We start from the raw sequence: 15425 nt of genomic DNA, 5'->3' as shown, positions 1-15425 counted from the left end.
TGCGTACATCATTATTATAAAAGCATTCGAGGTGGAAGATTCGCAGCGATTCGCAGTAATTAATCCTCAAATCAAATTTAGCTGAAGATTTTCCGCTTGTGCTTTTGTTAGATTGATAATCAATGACAACAGGAAATAGTATCCACACGATTTATTTACTAATCTACATTTCACCAAATGCTAATCTAGAGAATATGATTAATTGAACCTTAGAGATTATAGAGCTTAAAATTATGTAAACAATTCATGTATACATTTTCGACTGTTGAGGGTCCACCTGTAAATCGTGCATTATTAAAACTTTGTAAGACTACTTTTAAGAAAACTTACAGAAAGGATACCACTTCTGGTTTGCCTCGTCTACGTCCATTCTGACAGACGCGACTGCATTTCTTATAGCGAGAGGGATCGAAGCAGCTAAACACAACGGCGGTTCTCCAATAGCTACAATTTCACAATTCAGATGTTTTCTTAAATTCTCCGATTTTTACCTTTCGAATTTAAAACTCCAACATTATTGGGCGTGTTCTTGGGAAACTTGATCCTAAAATCGACTGGAATATCTTTAGCTCCCGGTGGCTTGTAATTCCATGTACGGTTAGTCAAAAGTTCGCCATTGTCGTTGAGTACTATTAGCTCAGAGGTGAAGTAACCCATACCCATGACAAAAGCACCTTCAACTTGACCCATGTCAATGTTAGCATTCATGCTAGTACCAGCATCTTCCATTAAGTCGACTCTTTGAACCATGTATTGACCGGTTAGTACGTCTAACTCGATTTCAGAAGCACAAACACCGTAGACGGAATAGGCTTGAAGTTCAGTGGGGCTTCCCCTACAACAAGAAGACTGTGTATTCTACGAAACAGCGTAGTAGAACATACACAGATGTGGCTGATAAATTCACGTATTTGTAATAACACTGGGACACAAGCTCCTCCCAAGTTGCGTTTTTCATCTCTTTTTTGATAGGTTCCATGCGTTTCAGAAGAATATCACACGCTTTGATTATGCCCTGTAATAATATGGTTACAATTGTCACACTTTTGTTGTTGTACGTACATGACAAACAGTTTCTGAAGTTACGCTGCCGCCAACCATGTGGGCATTCGGTGCTATTAAATTATTACTAGGCTTGACGGTTACTTTTTCCACTGGGATTCCTAGTTTGTACGCACAGACTTGGGCTGCCTACGGTTTAATTAGTAGTTTTACACACAAAACGTAAGTCGTACCTTTGTGTTGATCCCCTGACCCATTTCAACGCCTCCGTGTGCTATTGATACGGTACCATCGGACTTATAGATGGAAACTATGACACCGTAGCTGCCAAACAACATAAACGGGAACACCATGGGTACCACCGCAAGCCCTCTTTTCTTCCATCTATTCTCTTCATTGAACTTTTTAATCTCTCGTTTGCGGATGTCTATGTCAGCCCACGTGTTTAACTCTTTTATAAACTTAGTCAAGCGTTCGTGTTTTTCTTTATTTATGTTCTTGAGTCGCAACTCCGTAGGATCTATGTTAAGAGCCACAGCCACGTGTTCCATTATGGCTTCAATCATAGCAAGACCTTCACAACTACCAGGAGCTCGAATGTAGCAGTTCGCTACGGTGTTGGTGTTAGTGGAAAATGCTTTAACATGCCAAGTACTAGAGTTATAACTCTCCATGAAGATCTCTAAAAGAAGTGGAATGTTTGGTTCGTTTTTCCCAGCTCCGTAGTCAGAATAGAGAGTGTTATTTAGGTACTGAATGGTTCCCGAATTATCAAGTCCTACTTCGTAGTCACACACGATGGGGTACCTTTTCCCTATAATATTCATATTGGTCTCAAAAGGCAACCAAATCTTCACCGGTTTCTGTAGTTTGTGAGCTGCAAGTGCCGCTGCACAGGAAATCAAAGAGTTGCGAGAAATCTTTCCACCGAAAGCTCCACCAAGACGACGTATGACAACATTGATCCTACGAAACTATTAGTTGTTGATTTAAAACCGTTAAAGTACTTACTTATTTGCTGGAATGTTGAGCATAGTAGCGGCTGCTGTTTGGGAAAGATCGAGCCATTGACTGGAAGGGTACATGGTTAGACCATCTTCTGTTGGTACGACATTACAACACTGAGTCTCCATATGGTAGTGGTACTGCCAAGACAACTCAAACGTGCCTTTGACGACGTGCGCACTACTGCTACCTTTAGTCTTACGTTCGATTTCTTGTTCAAGAGTCATACTGCGACCATTACCAAACTTTATGACGTCTTGGATAGTCAATAAGGGTTGTTTGGTCCCCGTATTGTACGACACCTCTACTAAGTTTGCAGCTTTTTCGGCTACTTCTTGAGAGGTAGCAACTATCAGACCGACGGGCTGATTGAAGTACTGTACTTCTCCGCTGCAAAATATTTCTTCTTTCATTGATAAAAACAGAGAATTGGCTTCTAGTGGGGTGAAATTGTTTTGACCAGGAATGTCGTCTTTGGCGAAGAAGGCAACAACTCCTTCTAGTTTCTATAAAAACAAGTTTACCAAAAACGGGTCAGCTGAATAAGTACTTACCATAGCTTCAGTTGTGTCGATTTTTCGGATTATCGACATAGGCTTGATTTTGGCTAAGACAAAAGCACCAAATAGTTGTCCAGGTAGATCCGGCATGTCTATAATATATTCAGCTTGTCCGGAAGTTTGAGCCAACGATTCATTCTTCGACATGGGTTTGGATACAGGATACATAGACTCCTTCGTTTCGAAATCTTGAAAACCGGTAGTCAAAGGTCTTTCGAGGAGAGAAGCACCACTTCTATTTTTGGGAGAGACGAGAGATTTAGGTGCAATCGACAAAATGTACTAAAAAGAGCAAATGAAGCGATTAGAAGTTCCCGTGTAGGACCTCACTTTATAGAACAAAGAAATTGCTAGCTGTTTTCGAAAAAGTGGTGATGGTTCAGGTGGTGCAATCTCTGGAACTATTTCTTTATCAAGGATTGCGAAAACTTCCTGTACTGTGTCGTTTCTAAAAAGTTGCCGACCGACCAAGAACTGTTCGGCTTTAGTAGCATGAATAAAAGAGGGGTTAATGGAACCGTAGACGATTCTTGCAGACTGGACGATGTTTTTCTCGCTTAGTTGAACCAGAAATCCGGCGTTTACGAGCGCATGGGCGTTTTGAGCCCTTGGCATTATCTAAAAATGTGTTTTAGTACAGGATGATTTTATTTATGAAGGTACCTTGTAGCTTCCAAACTTGTATTTTGTGGATAACGCTGGAAGGGTAATCTTCTCTATGATTTTTCCCTCCATAGTTGAATTTAATAGATCCTTCAAGTCGATTTTGGTTTTGTTTGCATCAGCATCTACTATTGTCAACAATGCCCCTGCAGCTTCCAACATTACAAATATGTCTGACTGGAACTCGTGATGGTGGTACTTGATCATTAAATTTCCAGCTAGTGTTCCTAACTGGAAGTTAAGTCCGTAAGAAGTGTTAGGCATGCGTACAAGTTTTACTTACATTTCTTACAGGAACGTTTGCAATCAAGTCAATGTGGTGGCTTAGTTTTTTCAAGTAAGCAAACTTTTCGTGTTCTTTTGCTATTTTATCAAAAATCAGCATGGTGTCGGTTAGGGATAAATTAGCCCCCAGTATGAGAGTGTCGTTTTCGATTTTGTAACTTGTAAGTTCTTCGATACCGGTGATATCAATGTATACTTGTTGCGTAGTTGTTGGTTTGTAGACACCTATAGACACATTTGTATTATCTGTTATTATTTTAGTGTATATCTACCGGCACTAGTGTTTCCTGCGACCAACATGTAAGTCGAATTGTAGAAAGTTTTCAAAACTTGCAGCAAATCATTCATTAAAGAAACTCTAATCCACGTGGTCTTCCCCAAGTTGAAATAGCTTGGATTTTGACATTTCTTGTTGTTGTTGCAAGGTGTCGAACACGACTTTCGACATACTTTTAGATCTTCAATATCAACGCATTGCTTCCGTAGATCAGGTGATGCGTCATCACTGACAGCTTTGAAAGCTGACAAAATGGGTCTATAACCGGTACATCGACAAATATTTCCACCAAATGAGTTTTCGACCTCCTTCATCGTGATTTTTTTGTCTTCGGATAAGCTATACATGTTCATGATCATACCAGGGGAACAAAATCCACACTGGCTACCATTAAAGTGGGTCAAAACTTTTTGCAAATAGTGATAGTCTCGTTCTGGAGTGATCCCTTCTATTGTGGTGATTTTCCACCCGTTACACAAAAACAGGGGTACTAAGCACTAAAATCTAAAGTGATATAAGGGTTTCGTTTGAAATGAGTTCTTACGGAATTGACGGCCTGAAGAGTTGGTTTCTTCGTCAAACTGTTCTTGCGTTCTATTACTACAATACAAGCACCACAACCACCTTCCAGACACATGCGTTTAGTACCAGTTAGATGCAATTTGCTTCTTAGGAATGTGTTCAGAGTTTTGTCTATACTGATTTCGGAAATGTCGACTGAAACGGAATTTATAAAAATTTGAACGTCTGATTTTAGTCGTACCTTTATGGTCGACTCCGTTTATAGTAATCACAAGCTTGTCTTCTCTGAAAGGAAGATAAGTATTAGTAGTTGTGGAAGGCATGTTATCGATATTGAATCATATTTTCCAGGTAGGACTAGACAACTTTGGATCTTGTTTATTAAAAATCGCTTTGGAATTTAAGTACTTATGTTGTTCCATTGTTTTTCAAAAATACTTACAAATTCATTGTTGTGTTGAGGTACACAGTTTCTAAACAACTAGAACTTGTTTAGCAAAGTAGAGATTCATCATTATGTTACTTTGTGGTAGGGATCAGTTAATACAATGAAACTTATTATTTTTTTATTTTTCAGATTTTCTGAATGTTGTACTTCTAATTGTTGTAATGGATACCGGGCTTTAGTAGGTTACGCCATTGTTGCATTGTCTGAATAATGGACATTAAAGATTTTGGAATATTTTTTTAGTACGGTAGAAGCTGTAATTAGTTCCACGTAGTTGCATGACATGGCATAGCTATAGTAAACACGCATTACGTTAATAATCTCGAATTGCTGTGTCTCTTATTAAGTATCATTGTGGGAAATAATGTTGTAGCGGATTTTGTCCGAGGACGCCAAGTCCGTTTTGTAGAGAAGAGGTGAATCGCTATTTGGATCCGGTGCCGTCGAAAACTTCTTACCACGAACTCATTCGGCAGTTGTTTACTTGCGTTTATTCTAATAAAAATAATTTGATCACGCTAGCCAAGAGTCTAAATTTAAAAAAAGCTGCGTCAGGAGATGTAAGTTGCCTGTGTATATTTGCGCAATCACCGACGGATTGTTTTAAATAAAACCACCATTCTGTATACCGATTTTACTTAAAGAACCACTTTACAAACATATATTTTACAGTTCTATTAACATGAAATACTAATTTGCAAACAACAAAAACACGAATTTAGGGGATAAAAAATGGAAAATGTTCACATGTTTCTTCTAGTTTTTGCTGTCGTTGTCTTTTCTGGTTCCTGAAACTACAAGTACGTGAGGTTTTGTTTTTTTGCGAGCGCGAAAACTTACTGCTGGAGATGCTCTAGACGATAGATTCCCGTTACTGCCGTTCCTCATCAAGGGCCTGTGTGTGGAACTCGTGTCGTGTCTTACTTCGTGGTGTCTTTCCACACTGTTGCTCCTCGACGAGGAACCGCTCTTCTTAAAAATACCAGTTATCCGTTCCCGCAGATCTTTCTTACTACCCTTTTCTTCTATCAGTTCGGAACTTGAGTTTTGCTAAAACATAAACTTAGCTGGAATTACGTTTAAGTGTGATACAACCTTAGATGACAGAGATCGATTCGGTGAGAACGTTCCGGGATCTTGGTCATCTATGCTTCTCGATTTTGTGAGTTTCTTCAGTTTACCCATGAGACCTTTCTTCTTCTTCTTTTCGCCTGCGAACTCGCTCTGCGTGGAACCACCAGAAAGACGACTGTCCAAACTCGTGTCTCTCGTAGACCACCTTTCAACGTCCGACGACATGTCTAGAGACTGAAGACTTGACATACTGTCGTTGTCATTCTTCCATATTTTGGGTTCGTTTTGAGCAATGTTGTGTTCAAGGGATAGACTTCGCCGATGCAAATTTCCGTCAGTACTCCTTCTTTTAACGTAAGCTTTGCTATATCTGGATTCAGCTCCACTATCGTGCTCCGTGGAGGTGGCTCTTCTCATACCCATGCTCCTTTTTATCCTCTCGCGCTCATACTCGTCTTCGGATGCTCTCTGAAGGCGACGAAGATCTTCAGCTGTAGTTGCTAACTTTAACATGAGCGATTGCACTTCTTGTTGTTTGTCTTCAGGAGATAAGGAAGATTCTCTTCGGTCTAACGCGGGTGAACTTTCCCTCGACTTGCTTCGGATTCTACGTGGTGGAGTGGGTGTATAAGATGCCTCTTTCTCCCTCGAGAAGAATAACTCCGGTGCTAGTTGCTTCAAATAATCTATCTGTTCCAACAGAACGTTTATTTTTCTGTCGTCTTCCTGACTAATCTTTTTCTTTCCTTGCATGATCAATTTGTGCTCTTCTCTTTCCTTCTCGTATCGCTCCTTCTCCCTTCGCAGTTTCTCATTCGTAGTTCGCAACTTAGCATGTGCGTCGCGTAGTTCTAACAGATCGCACTGCAACTCTGTGATTTTCTTCTTGTTTTCGTCTTGGTCTTCTTCCGACGATTTTTTGAATTGCTCTTGTTTGCGTTTCGCTTCTAACCGTTCCTTATCCCGCTCTCTTTCCACTTCAAACAACGTTTGTCTAAGATCTCTAGCTAACGTCGCGGTTTCTTGAAGCAGTCGTTGTTGTTCTTCTCTTTCTTTTTGCCAAGCTAGTTCCATTCGGGTTCGCAAACCGACGATTTTCGTGCGACCGCTACTAAGAATCTTTTCTTCTTCTAGTTCATTCACGCGAGAGTGTAACTCGGATAGTTTTACCTCCCATGATGATCTTTCCGAAACTAATTCGGTCTTCAGACGAGAAGATTCCAGACGAGCTTCTGAAAGTTCGTCTTCCATGCAGCTGATTTGTTGTTCGAGAGTAGCAATTTTGGTTTTGGATTCTTCAAGCTAAGATTTTGTTTTTTTTTTGTTAAAGAGTCAAGAAAAAAGTGCTTTACTTACCTCGTCGTAGTGGAGAGGATTCGCACCATCTTTGGTGCTTCGTGGAGAATTTTTCAAATCGCCGATTGTCTTCTGTGCAGATTCTAGCATATGCTTGTAGGTATCCCTTTCCCGTTTGAATCTCATCACTTGACCTTGTAGCATCTGCAATTCTCCATTTACGATTGTTATTTGATTGTCGTATCTCATTTTGTATTCTCCCAGCTCTAATTTCTTCGATTTTTCTATAGAACTTAGCCTGAAACAATCTGTTGGTGAAGAATTAAGAAAAAACGCTGGATACAAACTTGGCTTTCAGCTGTCGAATTTCCTTCTCCATAGCGGAAGTGTCCGCACTGATGTTCCTTTGTACCTTGTTGACTTTTTCATAATCGTCGAGTTTTTTCTTCAAGTCGTCTGATTCTTTCCTCATGTATTCCATTTGGTCGTTGATCACGCTGTTTTCTTTTCTAATTTGGTCTAATTCTGACTGCTTTTCTTCCAGATTTGCTTTTAATCTAGTTTTTTCTAGTTCGTTGCCGTTTCCACTCTTCTTTTCGATGTCTTTAAGTTTGTCTTGGATGTTGAGTTTTTCTTTGATCCATTCGTCGTGTTGTTTGTTGTAAGTTTCTCTCAGGGTTTTCAACTCACCTTCTAAATTTTGCAATTCCGTTTTTGTGTTCGAAAGTTGGCTAAAACGGAATTATTAATAGTGTTGTATTTATTTTTTATTGCATTAAATACTTTTCGATTGTTTCTTTTTCCATGACGAGTTTAGCTTTCGTAACTACGTGTTCTTCTTCCAGTATTTCGTATTTTCCGGTTAAATCTTCATATTTTTGTTTCTCCGTTTTGAGGTTACGTTCTAGCTCTAGAAACTTTGTAATTAGTAAAAGTATGGTGAAATATTGTACTTACTGTCAATAGTTTCTTGGAATTGCTTTATTTCAGCTAATCGCTTAGTTCCAACTCCAGCGTTCAGTTCCAACGTCTTGATCTTAGTCTTCAAAGAAGAAAGTTCTAGCTCTTTATTTTTCTTTTCTTTTTCGTGGTTGGATTTCATTACATCAATTTTTTTCTTCTCGGTCTGAAATTTTTCGTTTAGAGAGTTTACGTGCCAGAGGGATTAATACCTGTAGCTCAATTTCCAGTTCCCCTGCTTTCTTCTCAAGATTTAGTTTGTCGGTTTTACTGTCTGTTTGTGCTTTCTTTAATTTGTCTTCCAGGTTTTTCTGATTTTGCTGTGACGATTCTAGTTTAGATTCAATGTCCGCCAAACTAGCTTTGCTTTTGTTAAGTTCGTCCTTCAGTTTACTGATTTCTTTACTTTCTAGTTCTCCCACTTTTAGATTAGCCTTAGAAACAGACTCTCTCTCTTGCTTCAAATTTTCTTCCTGAAAATATATTTTTACATGAGGTTATGAATTTAAATTTGAGATTACCAAGCGCTCTATAAGTTTCTTCTTGCTTTCGATTGTAGTCTCCATGCTTTGGATTTTGTTGTTAAGTTCATCAATTTGTGTATTATATTTTTTCTTTTCTTCATTCCACTTAGTTGTTAATGTTGATTGTTCTCCTTCTTTGGATTTGCTTCGACTTTTTTCTTCTTCAATCTGAAATATTGTGTTTTGTTACAAGTTAAAAACATGTTTTGGTAGTTACTTTAGCTTCAAGTTCTTTAATTTTATCCTTTCCTTGTTTTTCTGCTTTCTTCAACTTTTCTTCGGTGTCGTTAATCTTCTTTTCTAAAGCAGCAACTCTGTTTGATTTCTCACTTAACTAAAAGAATTCAGTGTGAATTATTTCTTTTTTACTTATAACCAGACGAACCTCATCTATGAACTTGGTTTTACTATCCAGTTCTTTCTTCAAAGCTTTAAATTCTTTTTCTTTATTCTCTAGATCCAGTTTTAATGCTTCTGTTTTTTGACTCTGCAAGGATAATTCGTCCTGTTTATAGGTTGCAGTTTCTAAAAATAGAACATTAATAAGTCAAATTTTGCCATACACTTATCTACTTAGTTGAGTTTTCAACTTGGTGATTTCTTCATCTAACTGATCTTTTTCTTCTTTAATCTTCTTTTGCTCTTCTTTCGATTTTTCAATTTGGTCTTTGAGTTTCTTCTTCTCTTGGGTTGATTTTGTTAAAGTTTCTTTAGTTTTCGTGTAGGATTTACTTAGTTCGTCGTATTTCACCTTTTCCTGATTAAGCTTCTCTCTTTCTCCCGTCAGTTCAGTCTTCATTTCTTGGAATTTCTTATTCATCTCATCCAGTTCTTTCACAGCGTTGTTAATTTCACTCTGGCGGCGTAAGTTCTTCATTTCTTCCTCCAGTTTAATTTTCTCGTTCTCGCTAGTTTTTATAGCTACGATCATTTCTCCTGAAATTTTGATTTTGTATTAAACGAAACATATACTGCGATTTGTACCTATTTCACTTTCTAAATCGTTCACCATCGTTTTTAGTTGGTCTTTCGAGGTTAATTGCGATATTTTTTTAGGTGTTCTGTCGACAAACCGTTTATATTTGCCATCCTAGTAAATTTCGTTAAAAAATTGCCAAAATAAAATAGACTAGTCTTACTTTCAAACTCGGTAGCCCCTCATTTTTGGCCGCTTTTTCCAATTTTTCCTCAAGTTCTTTTATCTTGGTATTTTTTTCTCCGATTTCCACTTCCAACGAAGCAATCTGGTCGATGTATTTGTCCATAGATTTGTCAGACTTAAGATTCTTGGTACCACGAAGGAGCTGGAGTTTCTTATTTTCGCTTATCAGTTTCTCGTTCTCGGTCTCAAGAGTCTGGATTTTGTTCCTTAAGATATTTGCTTCCTGTTCGATGACCTGCAGTTGTCTCTTCAAATCCAAAGTTTGTTGGTCCAAATCCAAAGACCTAGGTAAAATTTTTTAAAAACACTTGTACCGAAACCCGAAGAAACTTACTTGCTCTTTTGAACACTCTTCGTGCGTTTTTGATTTAGACTAAGTTCTGCGTGCAGCCTCTCACAGTCCCTTTCCTTTTCTATTAGTTTTTTCCTAAGGTCATTAGTTTCGTCTTCTAAAACTTTGATCTTTTGACTTTGGAGAGTGTTACCCTTTTCGCCGCCTAGAGGTGTTCGTTTTGTCGTTGTTTTAGCAGTGAGTTTGTCTTGTAGATCTTTGTTTTTAGTTTTAACTCTATGGATGTCGGCTTCTAAATCTTCAACTTTGCGTCGAAGAACTGAAGCTTCTTGTTCGCTTAACTCTAATTGTAACTTAATCTCAGCGGGGTCTTCGTCGTCTGATACGTCACCTTTTTCAGAAGGCGGTTCTGGGGTCAGTCTTACGTTATTTGTGGGGCTTAATTTACGACCTAATAATTACAGAAATTAAACTTGTTAAAAAGCAAAGAAGCAAAAGGAAAAACTTAAGCAAGAAAAGTAAAAATTGCAACTGTAGAAAATGGTAAAGGAAAGATTAGTAAGGGATGGGATGACCAATGTTTGTTAATTTTCATGCAATACACAGCATAATTTTGTCGATGGACGTACTTCTGGCTCGAGTAGCCATTTTCTTCAGCTGCAAAACCAAAGATTCATTATCATCCTCTATCCTTGACACTTTCTTGCGTAAATTTTGTGCCTGCAATTACGAAAAAAGCATTACCCATCAGGAACGTAGCCATTGGAGAAAATGATCTCGCTGGTTGGTAAATTTTAGACATTGTTAGATGGCTGTATTGAATAGACGAAATCAACTTTTGCGGCCACAGTTGATTGTCTAAATCGTTTTGACTTGATTCAACACAAAGATCTAAAGGAGTTTGCGTTCCGGCTTCAGACGAGTCTATACAAAGTAAAGTTTGAGTAGATACTGAAAAAAGTTTTGATTCAGTTGGAATCAATTTACTCGATTCATTTTCCTTTTCTGTTTTTACACACTCAAACAAAACTAAAGGGGTTTTGCGTTGAAAAATAGGCAATTCGGGGGATTTTAAATGTCCAGATCGGGATGATCTTTTACTGATCTGACCCAATGAAAAAGAATTATATTAAAAACAATCACAGGACAAATAGTTACCTCTTCTTCGGCAAATTTCAGTTGTTCCCTTAAATCAGCTTCACGCTCCATTGAATCTTGGAGATCTCTTAAGAGTTGAGCCGGATCGTCCTGACTACCTCCTCTAGTGAGGGATTCGCGAGACACTTTCTATAAAACAAAATTAAGAAACTGTTGGAACGCTTGAACCAACTTACTCCATCAGCTGAAGGAAATTTACCGATCGATCCAAGCTTCGGGGCTTTCTTTTTAGTGGTTTTTGTTTCTTCGGCTTGAAGCTTTTGATTCGCGTCATCCAATTCCTTCTGCAGTCTTATCGAAACTTCGTTGGCTAGTTTCAAATCCTGTTCTAACTGTTTCATCTTTTCTAAATTAGCGAGAGTAGCTTGACCTCCTGAAATCTATAACCGACAATAAAAACCGGTGGAATCTCCTTTAAGTACCTCTTTTAGTTTTTTCTCTGAGTCTTCCTTTTCACGTTCCAGCTGTTCCGTCTTCCTCTCCGCCTTCCGCAACTTAAATGACAATATTCTACAATTCTTCGTCGTTTGATCCAACTCTTTCTTCAACGACGTGTACTCTACTGCTTGATCTTCCCTGAAATTGTCTTGCATTTCATCCATCTGCTCTTCCATATCCCGTAACTCCTTCTTGATGTCTTCGTTTTCGTCCATTAACTCTTCGCACAAAGTTTCCGCTGCTAGCAGTTTCGATCGTAACTCGTCGGCGATTTTTTGAGCAGATTGAGCAGTCGGTCTTTGTTCGATTTCTTCCTCCAGTTCTTTAACCCGTAGCGACAAACTTTTTTTCTCATCGCGGTAGTCCTCCACGGATTGTTGCAACTCGTTACACTTCTGTTGTAGTTTGAGAACTTCAGATGCTGTCGTTTTACTTGTGGTGGTTTCCATGGCTGCTAATCGTCGTAGAAGAATATCACTTTTTTCGCGTTCTAATCTGTCACATTTTGATTTTGTGACTTCCAGCTCCTTTCTGAGACTTTCTAGCTGATCTCTGAATTCATAGTCGTGTGCGTCTACTAACGTGGTGTCGGTAGTTTCGGTTCCTGCTATACTGACGGCGTCATCTTCAGGTTCGGACGTCTGATGATCTTCTACCGGTTGAATGGGGGAAGGTTTTCGTTTCACCTAGAGTGAAATTTGGTTGTAGGAGATGTTGTGGAATCTACTTATGAACCAAAAGGTGTCGGGGGGTTCATAAGTAGATAGTTTTACACTGCTTCCACGTGAAGGTACGAATGGTCGTTTCAAAAGTGGTACTTCAGTGGGAAGAGTGTTCAACAACAAGGTTAGCAACTCGGTTAGTTCAAAAGCACGTGGATGGTGCGAAAATTCAATATATTAATACACAGTGTGATATGGTGGTCCAATGACCTCATGAGATCTTTGATGTCACATATTCGTTTTCCTTCGTCGTTAAAAGATGATTTTGCACATGCATCTTACCAATCCTATTCATTTCGTCTTCCCCTTTCTTGAAAAACAAATTTACAAATTTTAAAAAACTTAGGGTTCAAACAAGCCCCAAAACTACTAAGCTTCTAAAATACTGAATAGGAATGCAAGGGTTAACACACCACAACATTTAATTACTTGTATAAGAAATTGTACATCGTGATTATTTGGTTCCTCTGAAATAGTTTTGACTTCTTTTATTTGTATTCGTTTGTTTTTTTCTTCTGTTGATTCTTTTATGGCCTGTAGTTTCTTTGCTCTTGTTGCTAAGCTGTCGTTTCTACTGAATACTGTCGATTTTTCGGGTTTGATGGTGAAGCTATCAGAAACTGTAATCGATTGAGTATTGCCTTTTTTCTCAGCGCTTAAGCTACCTGTTCGTTGTCCTGTATCAATAGGTTTCTGTTTCCTTTTTGGCAATGTAAAACTAACAGTTGTAATAGCTTGTGTATCATCTTCTAGTTTCCCTAAATCTGGAGTAGACGTCCAAGATGACGGATTACTGTAATTACTTTCACTTTTTACCGAGTTGTCGTCACGGTCAAACGCTAGGTTGCTGCTAGAAACCCAGCTACGTCTTTTCTCACTATCAGAATCCCTAGAGAAGAAGACGGGTTATGACCATGCAACGAAAACGAAGAATAATAAGAAAGAAGTTAGTAATATAGATTGGCACAAATCGAACTCGACTTCTCCAGTCTTAAAAATATGCGTTCGTCCTTGAAGAAATTACGCGCCATAAAATCTGTTAATGTTTTTTCCAACATCCGAGGTCTATATTTGATCTCTGAGATAAGTTAGCAAGAGAAAATAAGAGGTTCAAAATGTGTGCCTGTTATGGGCAAAACGTGTCCAAGTACCTTGAACTCCAAGATAGACTGGGTGTCGACGCTGTCGTGTCATCTCTCCGCAACGAATCTTCATCCCTCCGTTTCCCCCCGTGCTCTTTGTAGTCTCTACAAGAAGGGCGATGAGTGTGGTAAATGTACAAAAGGTCTCATGTACCTAAAACATCTTTTACACCTAGTCGGCCATCTAACTTGTGGATGGAAACCTAAAGGGCATAGGGGGTCGCCTTTGGCAAGAGGATACATGTGATGCATGTCGCAGTTTTCAGCGCTACGAGAAAAAAGATAAATGAAAACGAAAATCCCGCAACGAACACATAACACGGAGAAAAAAGGATTTCACAATTTACAACTGCAACATCTTAGGTCGTGAGTTCCATCTATATATAGCATCAGCACTTTCGTGCTGCAAGACCCTGACTCGATTTAAACGAAGGAACAGCGAATATGGCTACTTACTGTGTATTTGTTCACAAAAATGGCACTATTTCTCCAAAACGATAAATCACAGCTCAGTCTATGTCCGATTTCATGGGGCTGGGGCAGCGTGCAGCACTTACGTAACCAACACACAAGCACCGCCGCGGTTCCACCACACTCCCATATTCACCAAAAATCCATTTAGTGGAATAAGATCGGAAATCTAGCACTTTTATAAGAACATATACACACGTTGAAGCTATACGAGAGAAGACGGTCAGCGTCGCAATCAGATTCCGTGCTCACCTAATTTCGGGATGTTCGCCAAACAATTTATAAATCTTATAAGCAACACTCATTCCTGAAAGCGTATGCGATCCAATGTTTGACGCCAGTCGCTTTCAAAACAATCACTTTCTACACGCTTTCGGCCACTTCGATAAATTTTCCTCTTTATTTTCCTACATAACAACTTTATATAGAACCCCCAGATTCGGACTTAATTTTAGATGTGATATATAGCCACTCATAAAGTATGTACAGGACTTTAAAAATTTTGGCAGCGTTTTGCCTTTCTATGTTTTTAGAAAAAAGCTAAATTTGAACGAGAAAGACGGTTTAGCCAGAGGTGAGTGGCCCCGGGAACCACAACACAAGAAGTCTTCAGCTGGGGCGACATTTTTCAAAAACTGGCATTTTCACCATATGCCGTCAAACTTAAACCCTTTTTCATGTCCCTAATAGTTTTGGACCACTTTTCGAGTTTAAAAATTAGTTGCACATGGTATCTGTTACCCCTCACTAATTGTACTAGAATTAGCTGTACTCAACTGGACTACCTAAAATAGCGTGGCAGACCGCACACAATTTTTAACATGTTTTTCTCGAACTTTTCCATTTATATTACGTCTAGTCGAAGAACGTTTACTTTTTTTCAAACAGAAAGAGATAAGTGCCCACAAACCAGACGTAACTGACTTAAGTCACTTCCGACAGATGTTCTAAGAACTCACACGTGCTCATGTTTGTGTAACGTGTGTTAAAGCGTGGATTAATGAGTCTGTCCGTAATAACCATAGACAGTGTCGAACTGAACACGTTTAGACGGTTACTCCCCCGGTAGCACATACATCAGATGACCCCACGTAGACCGCAGCAGACTTTTAAAAAAAGCCCAGTTCTAAAGTATTCACACATGTAACAAAAATCTACGCACATACCTACCGTTTTTGTCCATTTGAATCTCTAGTAAGTGTAGATATTCGGACCACAGCAGGACCTGTATTGTTTTTGGTCCCACTGATCTTTTTTCGGTATCTGAGACACCCTCAAAACCAAAAAAAAATTAAAATTCTTTTTGTTTTGTGGACGTGCAGCGAGTTTTACCAGTCGTGCATACTGTAAACATTACCTTACAGAGCCGTTTTTCAGCTGATCATTTTGTGAAAAAATTAAACCCATACAAACCCCACAAACGT

The 15425-nt window shown here is 38.9% G+C and overlaps 2 protein-coding genes across 6 annotated transcripts; both read right to left on the bottom strand.

The window, feature by feature from the left end:
- Positions 1-209: 209 nt before the first annotated feature.
- LOC135141484 (uncharacterized) lies at positions 210-4843 on the bottom strand. The gene is made up of 15 exons (XM_064072618.1): positions 4757-4843; positions 4556-4599; positions 4337-4509; positions 3788-4289; positions 3514-3740; positions 3231-3461; positions 2898-3185; positions 2562-2849; positions 2014-2513; positions 1236-1968; positions 1063-1191; positions 885-1015; positions 492-835; positions 331-444; positions 210-277 (listed from the first exon to the last, which is right to left on the bottom strand). The coding sequence occupies exons 1-15, from the start codon at positions 4762-4764 to the stop codon at positions 210-212; spliced, it is 3780 nt and encodes a 1259-aa protein (XP_063928688.1). The 5' UTR covers positions 4765-4843.
- A 538-nt stretch (positions 4844-5381) lies between these two features.
- LOC135141262 (trichohyalin) lies at positions 5382-14378 on the bottom strand. Of its 5 annotated transcripts, none has more exons than XM_064072203.1 (24): positions 13987-14378; positions 13685-13798; positions 13540-13635; positions 12818-13277; positions 11651-12352; positions 11405-11608; positions 11229-11357; positions 11058-11175; positions 10815-10994; positions 10113-10521; positions 9756-10062; positions 9601-9706; positions 9190-9552; positions 9002-9141; positions 8834-8950; positions 8614-8784; positions 8305-8565; positions 8090-8258; positions 7916-8042; positions 7480-7863; positions 7193-7430; positions 5858-7138; positions 5603-5812; positions 5382-5556 (listed from the first exon to the last, which is right to left on the bottom strand). In XM_064072203.1, exons 2-24 carry the CDS (start codon positions 13780-13782, stop codon positions 5506-5508), a joined length of 6321 nt encoding a protein of 2106 aa, XP_063928273.1. In that variant the 5' UTR covers positions 13783-13798; positions 13987-14378; the 3' UTR covers positions 5382-5505. The 5 variants fall into 5 exon arrangements, with proteins under 5 accessions (XP_063928273.1, XP_063928272.1, XP_063928270.1 ...); XM_064072202.1 differs by having other exon boundaries at positions 10815-11175; positions 12818-13008; positions 13054-13277; XM_064072200.1 differs by having other exon boundaries at positions 10815-11175; positions 13987-14176; positions 14254-14378.
- Positions 14379-15425: the final 1047 nt, after the last annotated feature.

The sequence above is a fragment of the Zophobas morio genome, unplaced genomic scaffold (assembly GCF_036711695.1).
Source record: "Zophobas morio isolate AGI-343-1 ecotype UQ-CSIRO unplaced genomic scaffold, CSIRO_AGI_Zmor_V1 ptg000044l, whole genome shotgun sequence".
Classification (NCBI taxonomy): domain Eukaryota; kingdom Metazoa; phylum Arthropoda; class Insecta; order Coleoptera; family Tenebrionidae; genus Zophobas; species Zophobas morio.
This window is presented reverse-complemented; position numbering and strand designations above follow the sequence as displayed.